This window comes from Mus caroli, unplaced genomic scaffold, assembly GCF_978045245.1.
Source record: "Mus caroli unplaced genomic scaffold, Mus_caroli_1 scaffold_10, whole genome shotgun sequence".
Lineage (NCBI taxonomy): Eukaryota > Metazoa > Chordata > Mammalia > Rodentia > Muridae > Mus > Mus caroli.
Window position 1 is genome coordinate 73,158,316 of NW_028227265.1, and position 15,101 is coordinate 73,173,416.

The 15,101-nt window shown below is 37.2% G+C and overlaps 1 protein-coding gene across 2 annotated transcripts in view; it reads right to left on the minus strand.

The window, feature by feature from the left end:
* Positions 1-2,974: 2,974 nt before the first annotated feature.
* Positions 2,975-15,101, minus strand: part of Fbxo8 (F-box protein 8) — a 41,231-nt gene continuing 29,104 nt past the window's right edge. For both annotated transcript variants that reach the window (XM_021169668.3, XM_029480342.2), the window contains 3 exons: positions 6,989-7,107; positions 4,805-5,001; positions 2,975-3,599 (listed from right to left, as the gene is read on the minus strand). In XM_021169668.3, coding sequence (XP_021025327.1) covers positions 3,412-3,599; positions 4,805-5,001; positions 6,989-7,107 — 504 coding nt within the window. In that variant the 3' untranslated portion in view covers positions 2,975-3,411. The remainder of the gene's footprint in view (positions 3,600-4,804; positions 5,002-6,988; positions 7,108-15,101) is intronic.

Consider the following 15,101-nt stretch of genomic DNA (forward strand, 5'->3'; position numbering starts at 1 on the left):
GGGGACATTTGGGAATGTTGTAAATAATACAAACACACACACACACACACACACACACACACACACACACACGCATGCACGCACACATACCAGAAGAAAGGCATTAAAGTAGAATTGCATATTCAGCAAGAATTTCTTCAAAAAGAATGTTATATTCAAATATAACAATGAGTCCCACAATACAAGCTAATATCCATGTATATATGCAGAGGACTGGGATCAGGTCCATGCAAGCTCCTTGCTTGCCCATAGGAACCCTGCTTCGTTGATCCTGTGGACCATGTTCTCTTGGTGTCCTCCATCCCCTCTGACTCCTATAAATCACCCAGTCCCCGCCTCTTCTGATAGGAGCTGGATGGAGAACTCCAAGTTAGACTCTCTCTGTGCATAACACCCGGCTGTGGGGCTTAGCACCACTCCCTTATGCTGCCAGAGGAGGCCTCTGATAACAACTGGACAAGGAAGTATGACCTGAGTGCCATTAGGAATCATCTCATTGATTTTGTTTTTCTTCCCCAAGTCATATTTGGTTCTCTCACATAGTGCCTTGTCTTCTTATATCTTTTGTTTTGTCCTACTTGGCTGTGGACTCTTGGAGGCCTGATCTTTTCTGATCAATGTGGGGAGTGGCCCTGGGGGACAAGAAAGTGTGGGGAGCTGGGAGGAGTGACGAAGGGGAAACTGTGTTTGGGATGCAGTGTCTGTGAGAGACAAATCTATTTCAATAAAAGTAAAACAACAACAAAAAAAATCAAATAAAACTATGATGGTTTCTAGCTGACTCCAACTTGAATGGATGTTCTCATTTTGAAAAGAAAAATATTGTAAAAAGGGCTTGAATCTTCACAAAATAAGTATTTAAAATTGTATTATTGGCAAACATGAAAGAATATTTTTTTCCTCATTTAAAGATGCTTGTTAAAAAAGACTTTGGATTTTGTAACTTAACAACTCTAAAATTGTGGAAGAAACTTCATATAACTGACATATCAATTTAATTTGCATGGGATAGGCATTTGTAAAGATTCACATATTTTTACATTTTCTTAAATGTAAATTATACCTGGAAGTGAAAGATGGTAAAAATGTAGACCTTTCATCAATGATATATAAATGTATGTGCTTAGCAACAGAGAATGTAGATTTTTGAAATTAATTTTGCTATGTTTAAAACATAGCAGCCTTATTTATAATAGCCAGAAGCTGGAAAGAACCCAGATGCCCCTAACAGAGGAATGGATACAGAAAATGTGGTACATTTACACAATGGAGTACTACTCAGCTATTAAAAGGAATGAATTTATGAAATTCCTAGGCAAATGGATGGATCTGGAGGGCATCATTCTGAGTGAGGTAACATATTCACAAAGGAACTCACACAATATGTACTCACTGATAAGTGGATATTAGCCCAAAAACTTAGGATACCCAAGATATAAGATACAATTTGTTAAGTGCATGAAACTCAAGAAGAACGAAGACCAAAGTGTGGACACTGTGCCCCTTCTTGGAATTGGGAACAAAACACCCATGGAAAGAGTTACAGAGATAAAGTTTGGAGCTGTGAAGAAAGGATGGACCATCTAAAGACTGCCATATCCAGGGATCCATCCCATAATCAGCTTCCAAACCCTGACACCATTGCATACACTAGCAAGATTTTGCTGAAAGGACCCAGATATAGCTGTCTCTTGTGAGACAATGCCGGGGCCTAGCAAACACAGAAGTGGATGCTCACAGTCAGCTATTGGATGGATCACAGGGCCCCCAATGGAGGAGCTAGAGAAAGTACCCAAGGAGCTAAAGGGAACTGCAACCCCATAGGTGGATCATTATTATGAACTAACCAGTACCCCAGAGCTCTTGACTCTAGCTGCATTTGTATCAAAAGATGGCCTAGTCGGCCATCACTGGAAAGAGAGGCCCATTGGGCTTGCCAACTTTATATGCCCCAGTACAGGGGAATGCCAGGGCCAAGGGGTGGGGGTGGGTGGGTGGGGGACTGGGGGGGGAGTGTATTGGGGACTTTTTGGATAGCATTGGAAATGTAATTGAGGAAAATACCTAATAAAAAAAAATAAAAATAAATAAATAAAATCATTCAGATGAGTTGATGGGTGGAGGAATGGGTTCATATATGCTGAATAGAGTGGAACTCTGATTGTAGGATCTAGGTGGAGTGTTCAGGCTTTCTCTGTAAAATGCTTATATTTTCTACCTGAATAATTCCATTGGAAAATTATATTTAAAAAAAAGGATATAGAGTGTGGAAATTAAACTTTTTTTTTTTTTAAATGACAGTCAAATTGAGAAAGAGAGGAGATAGAGAAGGTGGGAGATTTCAGGTGGTAACACAGATAGCTACAGAAAAGAGGTCGGGGTAGACAGAGGGAGAGATCAATGCATCACACTCCAAAAAATAACAAGAGAAAATAAATTCAGCAGTTTTCCCCTTATTACACAAGCATGTGCCATCTCTGAATGCAGAACTCATGTCCAGGTACCAGTACTGTAATGGAGCATAGGATACAGCACAGAGAAAGCCCTTGATAAATATTTGAAGAATGTGATTCACAGCATAGTATCCTATTATTAGTTAACTAATCAAGAGATCAAGATTAGGAAAATAGTTAACACTGAGTATTTCAGAAACAAGGAAGTAAATACCTCCCTGAGTTCTAATCACATTTTATTCTGTTTATAAATGTGACTTCTAAATTCTGACACATTTTTATATTCTCAATGTTTAAGTGATATGCTGAAACTTTATTAACCCAGAAGTTTTAAAAATGAATCAAATGATATGTTATACAAATAAGGCCAGTTTTGCATAGTATATTAATATAGTAACAAATCAACCCTCTTTTCAAAGTTCAGAGAAATGGGAAGCTGGTATTGGTTTCTAGGGTCAGATCCAACTTTGACAAAGTCAACAATATTCTTAGTTCAGAGTCAAATAAATTTCCAAACTCAGTTCAAGAGAAAAGGAAAACCTTTAGTTAAAATCTTTACAATAAAATAATTATGATTATAAATCTCTTCAGTTAAATATGCATACATTACATGGTATTTGTAAAAGGATGGAAATGGATAGTTTCCAGAGCAATCTAATGCACAAACACTCCATTTACAGAGCATATGTCAGTTTAACATTCTCTAACAGTTGTGTTAGACAGTGGCTGTTTTGTGCAAACATGATGAGCAAATTAAGAAAGTTCTGTAAAATTAGTTAGTTTTGAGATTTCTAAACTAGAAAACAGTGAAACAAAAAAGGTGGGTTCAGTCAAGCTGGATTTTACACACAGGCTGGACTGGAGTGACCAGTGCTGATGCAACCCCGCTGCCACTAAGTCTGTCCCTGGGTAGCCTCAGTCTGGAGTAAAAAGTTGAAGTTCAAACACTTGTGCTTTTTTATGCAGCCACATGGCCAATAAGGTAGATGTTGTCATAAAGGTGTCCTACAAAATCTTCACTAATGTTCTGAGCAGCACGGCGCGTATTTCGAATAAACTCTCTTTTTGACATTTTATTCTTCACATGAGGACTAGTGAGGTCAATGGAAAGTAGAATCAAAGAGTAGCACAGTACATAGACAGCATCTGGAAGGAAAAGGAAACACACCATTAGCTAGCTCAAGTATCCACAGGGCTTATGGAGACAAAAGTTCAGAATCTCAATAGATCACACAGGGTGGCCAATCCACCCTGTGGGCCTAGGCTTTGCTTCCAGGTTACTCTTTCAGCTTCTGTCCTGGGAAACTGTGAGATTGCACAACCTGAGTCAACATCATCCACTCTGACCTTCAAGGCGATGGGCACACTCTCCAGTTCAGAGGACCTTCAGGATGCTTTAGGAGTTTTATAGTGAAAACACATTCCGAATTTAATATTTCAGAACTTGCTTTTCTCCTGAGACACATCCAACTATGATTAAATAAGTTCCACCAGGATCTTATGATCCTGCCCGATAAAAAAAAAGGTCAGGATATTTATGTTTAAAGAATGCTTTTTACAAAAACCCAATTTAATTTGAAAGCATATTTAACGATATGAAATGTATTACCATGGTACTAAAAATCGAATGTAAAGAATTTTTAAGATCATTAAATCCCTATTCTCATTGGAGAGATATGCCTTTAAAGTGGGTGCAATCTGCACTTTTAACGCCAAAAATTAATCTTTAGGGAAAACATTGTGCTGACTGAGCTAGTACATGCAACAAAGTAGTTTTCTTTTTTCATATAGTCACAGGGCAATACTTGATGCTTATATCACAGCAGTAGCAACTATCATGATATTTGCTATGCTATTTACATTTTAGGATCCTGCAGTCTTAAAGACAGCTAAGTATTGTATCTTATGAACATGTTCAGCAAATATCACATAACAGGTAAATGTTTTGTCATCTTTGACTAATGCACAATTCTTAATACAAAGATACAAGTAAATTTGTAAAATGAACATACACGTATGAAAGTTGAGAGAGCACAGCATACATAAGTATATACATGGTGAAAACTAATTGTATTAAAAATAAATTTTAGTAGAAATATATTTTCATCTATATGCAGCTTATTAAAAGCTTCAACATAACCTTTACAGTCATTGGCAAAAATAACAAGAATAACTAAAGAGTTAATCAACTTTCTTCATAAAGCTATGCATTTCATGTGCAAAGGGTAAGTACATGTCCTCCTGAGTGTTCTATCCACACAGTGCAGCAGGTAAGCAAGTGTTTAGCATGTGTAGATTTATGCACACACACATGCACACGCACACGCACACGCACACTGAGCTATCCTTACCAGGACTAAGGCCAAGCTCTCGCATGAGGTCAGGATTGCAAGCACAGAACCTATGTGAGAACTTTGTTATAAGAGTTTCAAGGTACTCCCCACGTTCTTCAGGGGCATGAATATGACGAAAAAATTCTCTCAGTGCATTTGGCAAGAACTGATTCCTAAAATTATGCAAGGTTACAAGGTCATCCAAGACATCTCTCCTAAAGAAAGAGAAAAAAAATCATAATATCATTTTGTATAAAAGTACTTGATTATTGATTAAGATATCAGTATATTTTATCCTTACCCTTTAAAACAATTAAGTATGATTATTTACAAAGTTAAGCTACTTTGAACTTCTCAAATAGGCTAAAATAAAGCACATAAAGTAAAATACAGAATTCTACGAAGAACATAAGATTTCAAGTATTGCAAATGTTGCTCAGCTGGTGTGGTGAGACTCATGAAACTGAGGCAGGAGGATCATAAGTTCAAAGCTAGTCAAATCTACACACAGACAAACAACCTCCTTGCTATTTCTTTCCAAGTGCCCTCTGATCTATGTCCAAAGAGCTCTAGAGTTGATGTCTTTTAAATAGTAATGAGTCTTCCTCTATTGTACTAAAGCACACATTCAGAGCTAAGAGCTAGCCATGTATTCACATAGAGTACACACTGTCTTGCAGTCTGCTCTTCCTTCCTGATGGTTTATTGTAAACAGTTTGTGTTTAGAAATAGATTCACATCATTTTTTAATGGTTACTCACCATCCAAACATATGGGCATAGTAATTCTATGTATATATATATATATATATATATATATATATATATATATATATATATATGTAAGTGTTTATAATTGTATAAATATTATATAACATGTAAACATATGTATGTTATATATTTTAACCTATTGCATGTAATGTGCAGTGTGACTCTTTGTAACAACATTCTTCAACTGTTACTGAACTAAAACTTGATTACAGGATCACAGTCTTCATTTTGATCAATTACTTATGGCAAGGCTAGGCAAATATAGCCAGTGGGCAAACTTTGACCTACTGCTTGTATTTGTAAATAGATTTAATGGAACAGGACCATACTGCTTTGTTTATAGTTGGCCTGAGTCTGCTTACACAACACAAATGGCAGAGTTATAAGCAAAGGCAACAGAGATCATGAGGTCAGCAAAACTAAATATTTACAGAAAGATCTACAAAGAAGTACTAATCTCTAGGTCCTTAGCATTTAAATACAAAGTAGTTAAGGACAACACCTTCCTTTGGAGACTTCTTTCATGACCAGCATGCTGATGTAGATGCTCCTCTGAGTATTCTTATGTGTGCATTTAACTAGAATGTAAGGGCACAGGTGACTATCTCTCTGATGAAAATGTTATCTCATCCATCAACTCTACCTGAATGATTGCATATTAAACGTCACGGTTTTAAGACTTAAAAAAGGTGTAAGGATGTTTTTTGTCTGCATGCCTGTCTGGGCACTGTGTGCATACAATACCCACTGAGGACAGAGAGGATGAATGATCTGGCACTGGAGTTGTGAGCCACCATGTAGATGCTAGGAACTATACCCAGATCCTCTCTCTAAAGAGCAACAAGTTGTCTTAACTGAGCCATCTCTCCGGGTTCACTTTTGCAGAATTTTCAGGCTGCATAGAATCACTCTCTGCAACATTATGTGACTATTTGTATATCCTTATAGTCCTTAGGTTTTGAATATTACAATTTGTCTTTACAATAGAATTTTTAAATGGGCAGTTTTGGGATTTAGAACTTCTGGTTACCTAAACACTTAGCTCATGACTAACTATTAAGAAAAAGTCAGGGCTGCAACTTCTACCAGGATGTCTGCTTTTAATTTGCTATCCCAGGGATGTTGGGGCTATCTATCATAGTGTCTCTCTCTCTCCCCAGTTCTGGCTGGCAACAGATTTGGGAACCTCTGCCTCAGCTTCTGTGTGCTGTCAGAACAGCTGTGTCAGGCCATACATGGCCATTTCTTACTTTTATAATGGCAACCTTTTAGAAACATGTTAACAAAAAAGTCAAACCAACTGTAAGATATAATAATCTTTCTTTTATTTTTACTCAATTTTGCAACTAGATTATTCTATGTACTATAGCTTTTAAAATAAAGTTAACATATCACTTAACTCATTTCTGATAAAAATTTAATTTTGCTTTACCTTTCATCAAGATAGATTCTCAGCTTTTTCCAATTTAGTGTTCTGGTACAGAAGATAAATTTTGCTATTTCCTTTGGCGAATCATCTAGGATACCCTTGGACATAAAGTAGCTCACTCCCTAAGACAGAAAGACAAGGCTACATAAGCACATTTAGCCATGATTTATAATTTTAGTAATTAGGCAATTGCAGAACCACAGCTGGGGGTTCTTTCCAGCATTACTGTAGTGTTTATAGCTTTAACATGCAAAATACTAGCTTAAGTCTGATCTAAAACTAGGATGTAGTTGGTAATTTACATGCAATGAAAAGGAGGAAATTCAAAGTTAAAATTCATGAAGACATACTATTTTCAGGCTCGTGACAGGATAAATTAAGTATACAGAAATAGGGACTAATTTGGGAGGCGATGTGGTCAAGCCATGAGATATACTATAAAAGTGAGCTTTGTAACAATTACTTCCTTTTCCTAAGAGAAAGTAATTTTAAAGTTCACATATGTACACTGTGGTATATATTTTAAGGAAATAGTTTTTTGAGAGAGAGAGAAAAAAAAAAACAATTGGATTCTCCAAATGAAACACTAACAACTTTGTACTGGAAACAAAGATATTATTTCAGTTCCAGGACAGAAGGCAAACTCCAGGTTGGCTCAACATTGTCTTTAAACATCACTACATTTTGCAAGCATCTGGCTAAAATCCCACTGCGACAAAGCATGTAAGCTGTATTTGGCTGGTTTATCTTTGAATTTCCTTTTCTCTGCATGCAGAGTTGTCCAGAAAAGCATTACCCTTACATCTGTATCTACTTTGACTTAAGTCAACAACAACAAAACAGCAAGAGCAACAAAAAAATCCAACCGCTGAAAGCAATGTTCCCTCACATTCAAATAAATGACAGGTGCATTTGAATGTGCAGTTATTGAAATAAAAGGCAAGTGTGTTTATTTCAACTTGTAGTTCCAGATACATGCATTCCCATGAATGCGTATGTCTGGATACTAACATAATGTGTGCAGCTAACTGGCAGAGAATATAACATATGATGTACATGCAACATACTGCTTTCGCACATAAATTCCTTCAGCATTTCTTCACTTTACAAACACGTTGTACTCAGAAATACTGTACACATTAGAATCTTAAAAGTTAAGGATTTTTATGAAAGACTCTCAAAGATAAAAAAATTTCCTCATTAAAATTTTGTATTAAAAAGTTTAAAAAGCAATTTGGTACTAAGAGGGAATGCTTTTTGAAAGGTTATAATTATCTGCAAATTGCAATTTGAAGATAAGAATTTTTATATTAAGCTGATTTTATGAGCCATCAGAATGTTAACAGCAACATTATCAACTTTCATGTAAGATGCAAGACTATAAAAGCAATGCTCAGGCATCAACTAGAAGAGCAGACTATGACAGCATGAAGCTTTCCTGTCCGATCAAGCTGTATCCCACTGACTCCTAGAAACAAAGGCTACATGTGGTATTGTGATCAAGATAGAAAGCCTTTTGTGGGAGGGAGGCTCTCTTGGAAGTGAGTGAGGGGCAGGGACTACACAAATGTTAATGTTTGTTCCATCCTTTCCACTGTTTGTCTGAATGACTGAGAGTTGACTGTATGCTTACTCCTCTGCCTAGCAAAATGTGAGTCATGTCTGTTTCCCAAATGGCTATATGGAACAATGGCAAAATCCTTTAGAATTATTTCCAGTGGTTAATTTTAACTGAAGTGATTCAAAGACAAGGGGATGTTTATTATGCATTATAGTACTTTATTTATAATACTTTATTCAGACACCAATTACCAGATGAAAGATATAAAATTCTTCTAGTCTCCCTGTTAAAACTACACAAAAATAAATTTATAATTCTCTAGATACATGATGGTGCCATTTCAACATTATTTGATGTTATTTACTTGCACAGGAACCTTAATATGTGGCTCATTAAGTATCATAAAATATATTTAATAATAATACACTGTTGGTCATTTCCTTTTTATGGAACATATGTTTGGAAAGCTAACATATTTAATCTAACTTAAGTTCTCTAAAATAATTGAATGTGAAGAAGTGAGCATACATACAATTCAGAAAACTGGGAAAATGACCTGAAATAAGCCAACTTTATTGATTTTTCAAGGAAAAAAGGTACATGCCAGTTTCAAGGCTAGGATTTCTCTGAGCAGGCAGGTTAGCCTTGTAAGCATAGGAGGAGTAGCCAGCAAGCACAAGTATCAGTTCAAATTAGCATCACAGAAGAAAGCTCAGTTGCTCAAACTCTGTCATCTGCTTGATTCATTCTTCTTTTTTTGCTTTTCCAAAATAAACTTAAGTTTCAAATTTACTACTATTTAACTCCATTGCTTATTTAAATTTAATTCCTAGTTTGAATACTATTCTGTTCAACTTTTAGAATGACTTCAGCTGTTATGATCAGGGTAGTTGCTAGTCCTTACGTGTAGAGAATTCTAAAACATGTATGTCAGGTAATCAAACAAACCACAATGGTTATGGTCTTGTGAGAAGGCTCCAAGCCATAAAGATACGCTTAGCAGTTAAATGACTGGTCAAAGTAGGTGGCCCTTAGAAGTATTTCTAAAGGAAAGTTACTGTGAAGGTAAATATAATTGGTATAGAAAACCAGCATTATGCCCAATATTTACTCATAATGTTCATATTAATATCAATTTTTTTGTTTACTGTTTGGTTGTTTTTTGTTTTTCAAGACAGGCTTTCTCTCCATGTGTAGCCCTGGCTGTCCTGGAACTCACTTTGTAGACCAGGCTGACCTTGAACTCAGAAATTTGCCTGCCTCTGCCTTCAAAGTGCTGAGATTAAAGTTGTGTGCACCACTACCCAGCTTAAAAGTCTACTGCTTTCTATTTGCTTCAAAAAAAATATTCTTGCCAGGATTTACTCTTAAAGGAGGCCTGAAGGCTACTGATGGGCTCAGGCACCATGACTCACTGGAGTCATCTAATCAACTCCAAAGAATTAGAGGCCTTTAAGAAACTATCCATTTAAGCTTCATAGTTACATATAGTATCGGATACCCAGAGACTGCTTTATAAAACAGACACACGTGCATGTTTACATATCTCTCTATACATCTGACCTTGAAGCTTTACATAGGTACAGTATTGAGTAAAAGACAATGAGTAGTGTAAGACAAGTATGTTAGCCAAAGAAAATTTAAGGTTATTTGTGGTGATGACATAGGTATATAAATAACTAGAATATATCCATAAGACAAATTAATGATACAAGATGGTTGAAGAAAGCTTAAATGAACATGTAAAATAAGCATTTTTAACAGTCCGGTGCCAGAAACAATTACTAAGAGCTAGGACACTTGGATAAGATTTGAGGGAGTGAAAGGTCTCAATAGCTTTGATGAAAAACACACTGAAGAAAGCAGTTTTACTTTTCTGTATCATGAGAGCAAAGGTAATTCGAGAAACAAAGTTGGGCTCTTTTCAGGAAAGTAAGTCTAGGACTGAATTTTATGGCAAGATCTGTATGTTCTAGCCACATATAAGCAAAAACCTCTGAAGGCTACATAACAAAGTGAAGCAATGCTCTACAGTGTGACTTTGACAATGTAACAATTCTCTTAGTGTGGATCTGCTTTCTGGCCTGTTATTTAGTTAACCTTGGTACAGAAACACTTCCTAAAACTCCCCAAGTTTTAAGTTAATCACCATTTCGAATAGAGTAAAATCACACGTTTCTAAGCCCCTCCTCAGCTGCTCTGTGTCCCAGTTGTATATGACACAAGTCCCATGTTGGTTGCCCTGGTGTCACAGTACTTGTGATCAATGGACCATTAAAAATGCTCTGAAACACATGAACAGTAATGCTAGCAAAGGGACCCCACAATGTGACTCCTTTCAAAGAAAAGGTGGAAATGACATAAATCATATAGAGAACACATTCATATGCTTTCTATTACTGTATATTGTTGTATGCTTTCTATTTACTAATTCTTGTATTTTATTATTCTTCATGATGAGTTAAGTTTTATAGTTACATATGCATAGAAAAAACAAAATATATATAGTTTCAGGACTATCTACACACAAGAAGCTTTTGGGAATCTTGGAATATGTAGCCTGTTGAGACCATGAAGAAAAATAATGGGCTCTAAATTAAGTAAATGGCTATGGCAGTTATCCAGGTTTGAGCATGTACAAAACAGCAAAGTAGAAAATAATAGAGTCTAAAACATAATTTAAAACTCTATATGTCACATGAATGAAGTTAAGAGGTGAATATACTTGATAAATGTTAAGCATCAGTCTACAAGGCAATGAAGTGAAAGATAACCAATTTTCTGGTTTGATAAAGAGGAAAATGACTTCAAAATCAACATAACAAAACAAGAGATGGGCCATAGATGTGACTAGTTGGTCTCAAAAGTGCTTGTCTAGCATACATGAGATTCCATCCCCAGTACCAGATAAAAAACAACAACAACAACAAACCAAGAGTGTCAGTACACATTTGTAATCCTGGAATTCAGGAAGTGGAAACAGAATGAGTCCAAGGAGTTTGGGGCCAACATGGAATGGGGTATGTGAGACCCTGCCTCAAGACAAACAAGCAGTTGAGGGTGTTAAGGCCCAGGGAGAGCTCAGTGCTCGGTACTTGTTCACTGTGTGCAGAGCCCTGGGTTTCACTCCAAATAAGAGAGGAAAAAAGGGAGGGCATGGGCATAGGAGATGTATACACACACACTCACACTCACACACACACAAACCCTATCTTTCTGCTCTTTCTAGTTAATCTATTATTACTTCAGTTAACACTGTGTGTGTGTGTGTGTGTGTGTAAAACAATAATGAAAAATACAGTGCCCAGAATATGAGAGAGAGTATGGGGGTAATGATGTACTGATGAAATTATATCTTAATAAAAATCCAGAATAAAAGTATAGGGCTGGAAAGATAGCTCAGCCTTTAGGAAGCTGCTCTTCCAGAGGGCCAGGGACAGTTCCCAAGGATCATAGGATTGCTTATAACACACTCTAACTTCAGAAACAGGGGATCTGGCGCCCTCTTCTGGCAAGTCTGGGCTCCAGTCACATGTGTGTGTAAACATAATAAAGGTGGGGAGGGGAGGAGGAAGGGGGAAATACCAATACACATAAACAAACAAACAAAATAAATACAAATAAAAAGGAGACCCACAGTTGGGAGGAGTAGAGGTGTATGCGGTGACATTAGAGGAGGAATATGGGGTAGGAATGATAAATATGCGTAGTATGCACATATAACACTCTCTAAGAATTACAAAAAGATGTTTTTTTTTTTTTTTGGTTTTGTTTTGTTTGCTTTTTAGTATGGAATAGAGTTTATCAGAGGCATGGGGAGGAGAGTTGAAGAGGGAGTAGAGACAGAAAAAGGTAGAGAGAGAGAGGGGTGGGGGAGTAGAGGCCATGAACAAGTGGAGCAGGGGAGGGGAGTGGGGAGAGAAGGAACAGAGAGGGAAGAGAGTAAGAGGGCAAGAGAAGAATCACAAAAATATTATGCTAAAACTTAAACCAGTTTCCAGTAGGAGTTAAAACAAAATGAGTGGCTATTACAGACTTTGAACAAGAAATCTTACAGGTAAGTAGGATGACAGAAGAATGTCTTGGAATCTAAGAGACTGGGGTATAATAATAATAATAATAATAATAATAATAATAATAATATAATAATAAAAAGGATGTGTACAGGTCCATGTCAGCCCAGTATACAAGTATATCCCATTACCCCATTACCAAGGAGGCTGAGACAGGAGGGTTGAGGCTAGCATTGGATAAGCATTGAGTTTTTGGCTAGCTAAGACTACTATTAAATCCCAGTTTAAAGAAAAATTAACACCTCACATACAAACACCAAACGACCAAATGAAAGCAAATTGAAAAACAAAACCTTGAATGACAGAGAGAAGTTACAAGAAGTGGCATCATCACTAATTCAACAAAAGGGGTCAGCTGCTTCTGTCCATTGATTGGGTGCAAATACCTGCATCTGACTCTTTCAGCTGCTTGTTGGGTCTTTCGGAGGGCAGTCATGATAGATCCCTTTTTGTGAGCACTCCATAGCCTCAGTAAGGAGAAGGGTGATACTGTAGGAGGACCAGAAGTCTTAATTAATCTGGACCCTCAAGATCTTTCAAACACTGGACTACCAACCAGGCAGCATACACCAGCTGATATGAGGACCCCAACATACACACAGTAGAGGCTTTCCAGATCTGTGTTCATTCAGAGAGGATGCACCTAACCCTCAAGAGACTGGAGGCCCCAGGGAGTTTAGAGGTCAGGTGGGGTGGGGGGGTGCGGGCATCCATGTGGAGACAGGGTGTGGTGGGGAGGAGGTGTGGGATGTGGAATGGAATATGGAGTGTAAAAAATGAATTACAAATAAAATTAAAAAAAAAAAAGAAGCGATACCAAATCACGCTCTATGCTCTGACTACAGTGCTGTCACCTAATGATGTGAAAACAAGCTATTTACTTAAAACTTTCTGAGCCTCTTTCCTAAACAGTAAACGCCTTAGGAGAGCTTTTTTATGGTAGCATTACAGTGACCAAGGAAAACACAGCAGGTCTCCTTTTAGATGGTTCCAGGAGATCACGGGAAAACAGGGCAGCAAATTGGGAAAAATGAAAGTAGTGACTTTCCAGAAGTCTCTCCATGGACTTAGTCAAGTTCAAATTGACTACATAAGAAGTGAGCTCAAGGTGGGGAAACTGAGGAAGGCACACTCACCTGGAAATATTAGTACATGGTGGAGAGGATGGAAAAATTATTAAGAGAAAGAAGAAAAAGGTCTATCTTTAGAGATAATTTTGAACTATGTATGCCAAAAAATAAAAGAAACTTGACAGAGAAAGGAAACCTGGAGCAAAGCAGATGAATGAGAGAAGGTAAAGACCAAAGACCAGCCAGGGCGCACAGTGCTGTGCAGCATGGGACAGGGCATGGTATTAAGAATGCAAAACCAAAGCCCATGTTGGTTGATTGCTTTTACAGTAATTTCGAAGGTTTTCATAAGTCTACTACTTAAATTTTAGCAAAAAAAATTATAACACAAAATAATTCAATCTAGATTTCTAATTTTTCTTTCCTGAGGACTGACACATAAGTTTTCACATATCTGAACCATAATGAAACAGGAAATTCGAGTATGCTGCGCCATGTAGAGTAGAGTACATTAAGAGGTATAGCCCACTTCAGAAGTCCCCCTTCCTGGAGTGTGCACTGTAGAGCAGCTACAGACAGTCTGCACAGGAAGACTCAGGCAGAGAACAAGCACAGCACAAAGGGAATCTGCTCTGCTTGCTCCCAGTTTCTTTCCTATAGCACTGCAGGATGCTAAGGTAAGCATGAAATCTTACCTTCCTTACCTAGTCAAGGATAAAAAAGAAAATAAAAACAGCAAAGCTTGAATAATTTTTTAAATGTATATGAGTACTCTGTAGCTGTCTTCAGACATACCAGAAGGAGTATCAGATCCCATTACAGATGGTTGTGTGCCACCATGTGGTTGCTGGGAGTTGAACTCAGAACCTCTCGAAGAGCAGTCAGTGCTCTTAACTATTGAGCCATCTCTCCAGCCCAAAGCTTGAGTAATTAACAATGACTTATCTGGGGATATCTATCTGGGAATGAAAAAAAGCGCCCACCTTTTCATTTATGGTGAAATAAATGCACAAGATTTACTAATGAGAAATTTCAGTAAGTTTTTAACCTTGTTATTTCATCTTGTTATATACACTAAGTTTTGTAATATTTTCTTTCTTCTGTAAGTGTGCAAAGCCCTGTCACATGCTTAGAGACCTTCAGAATATAATTCAGAAGTAATGTGTGTTTTTAAGGACAACCTGAATGGGCCATCTCAAAATTCACTGCTTTAGCATATTTCCCAAGAGGGAATGATTCTGAGAAGATGACCTTTGTACAGACAAAACTACATCTGTCTATGTTACTGAAAATCTTGTCCTCACAAATAGTGACTAGACATAGGAACTCTTTGAAGTCTCTGTTGGTTATCTGTTTTAAGGAGTTGCCATCTTTCCTCTCAGGGAAACACCCATAAGGAGGTCAATGACTGC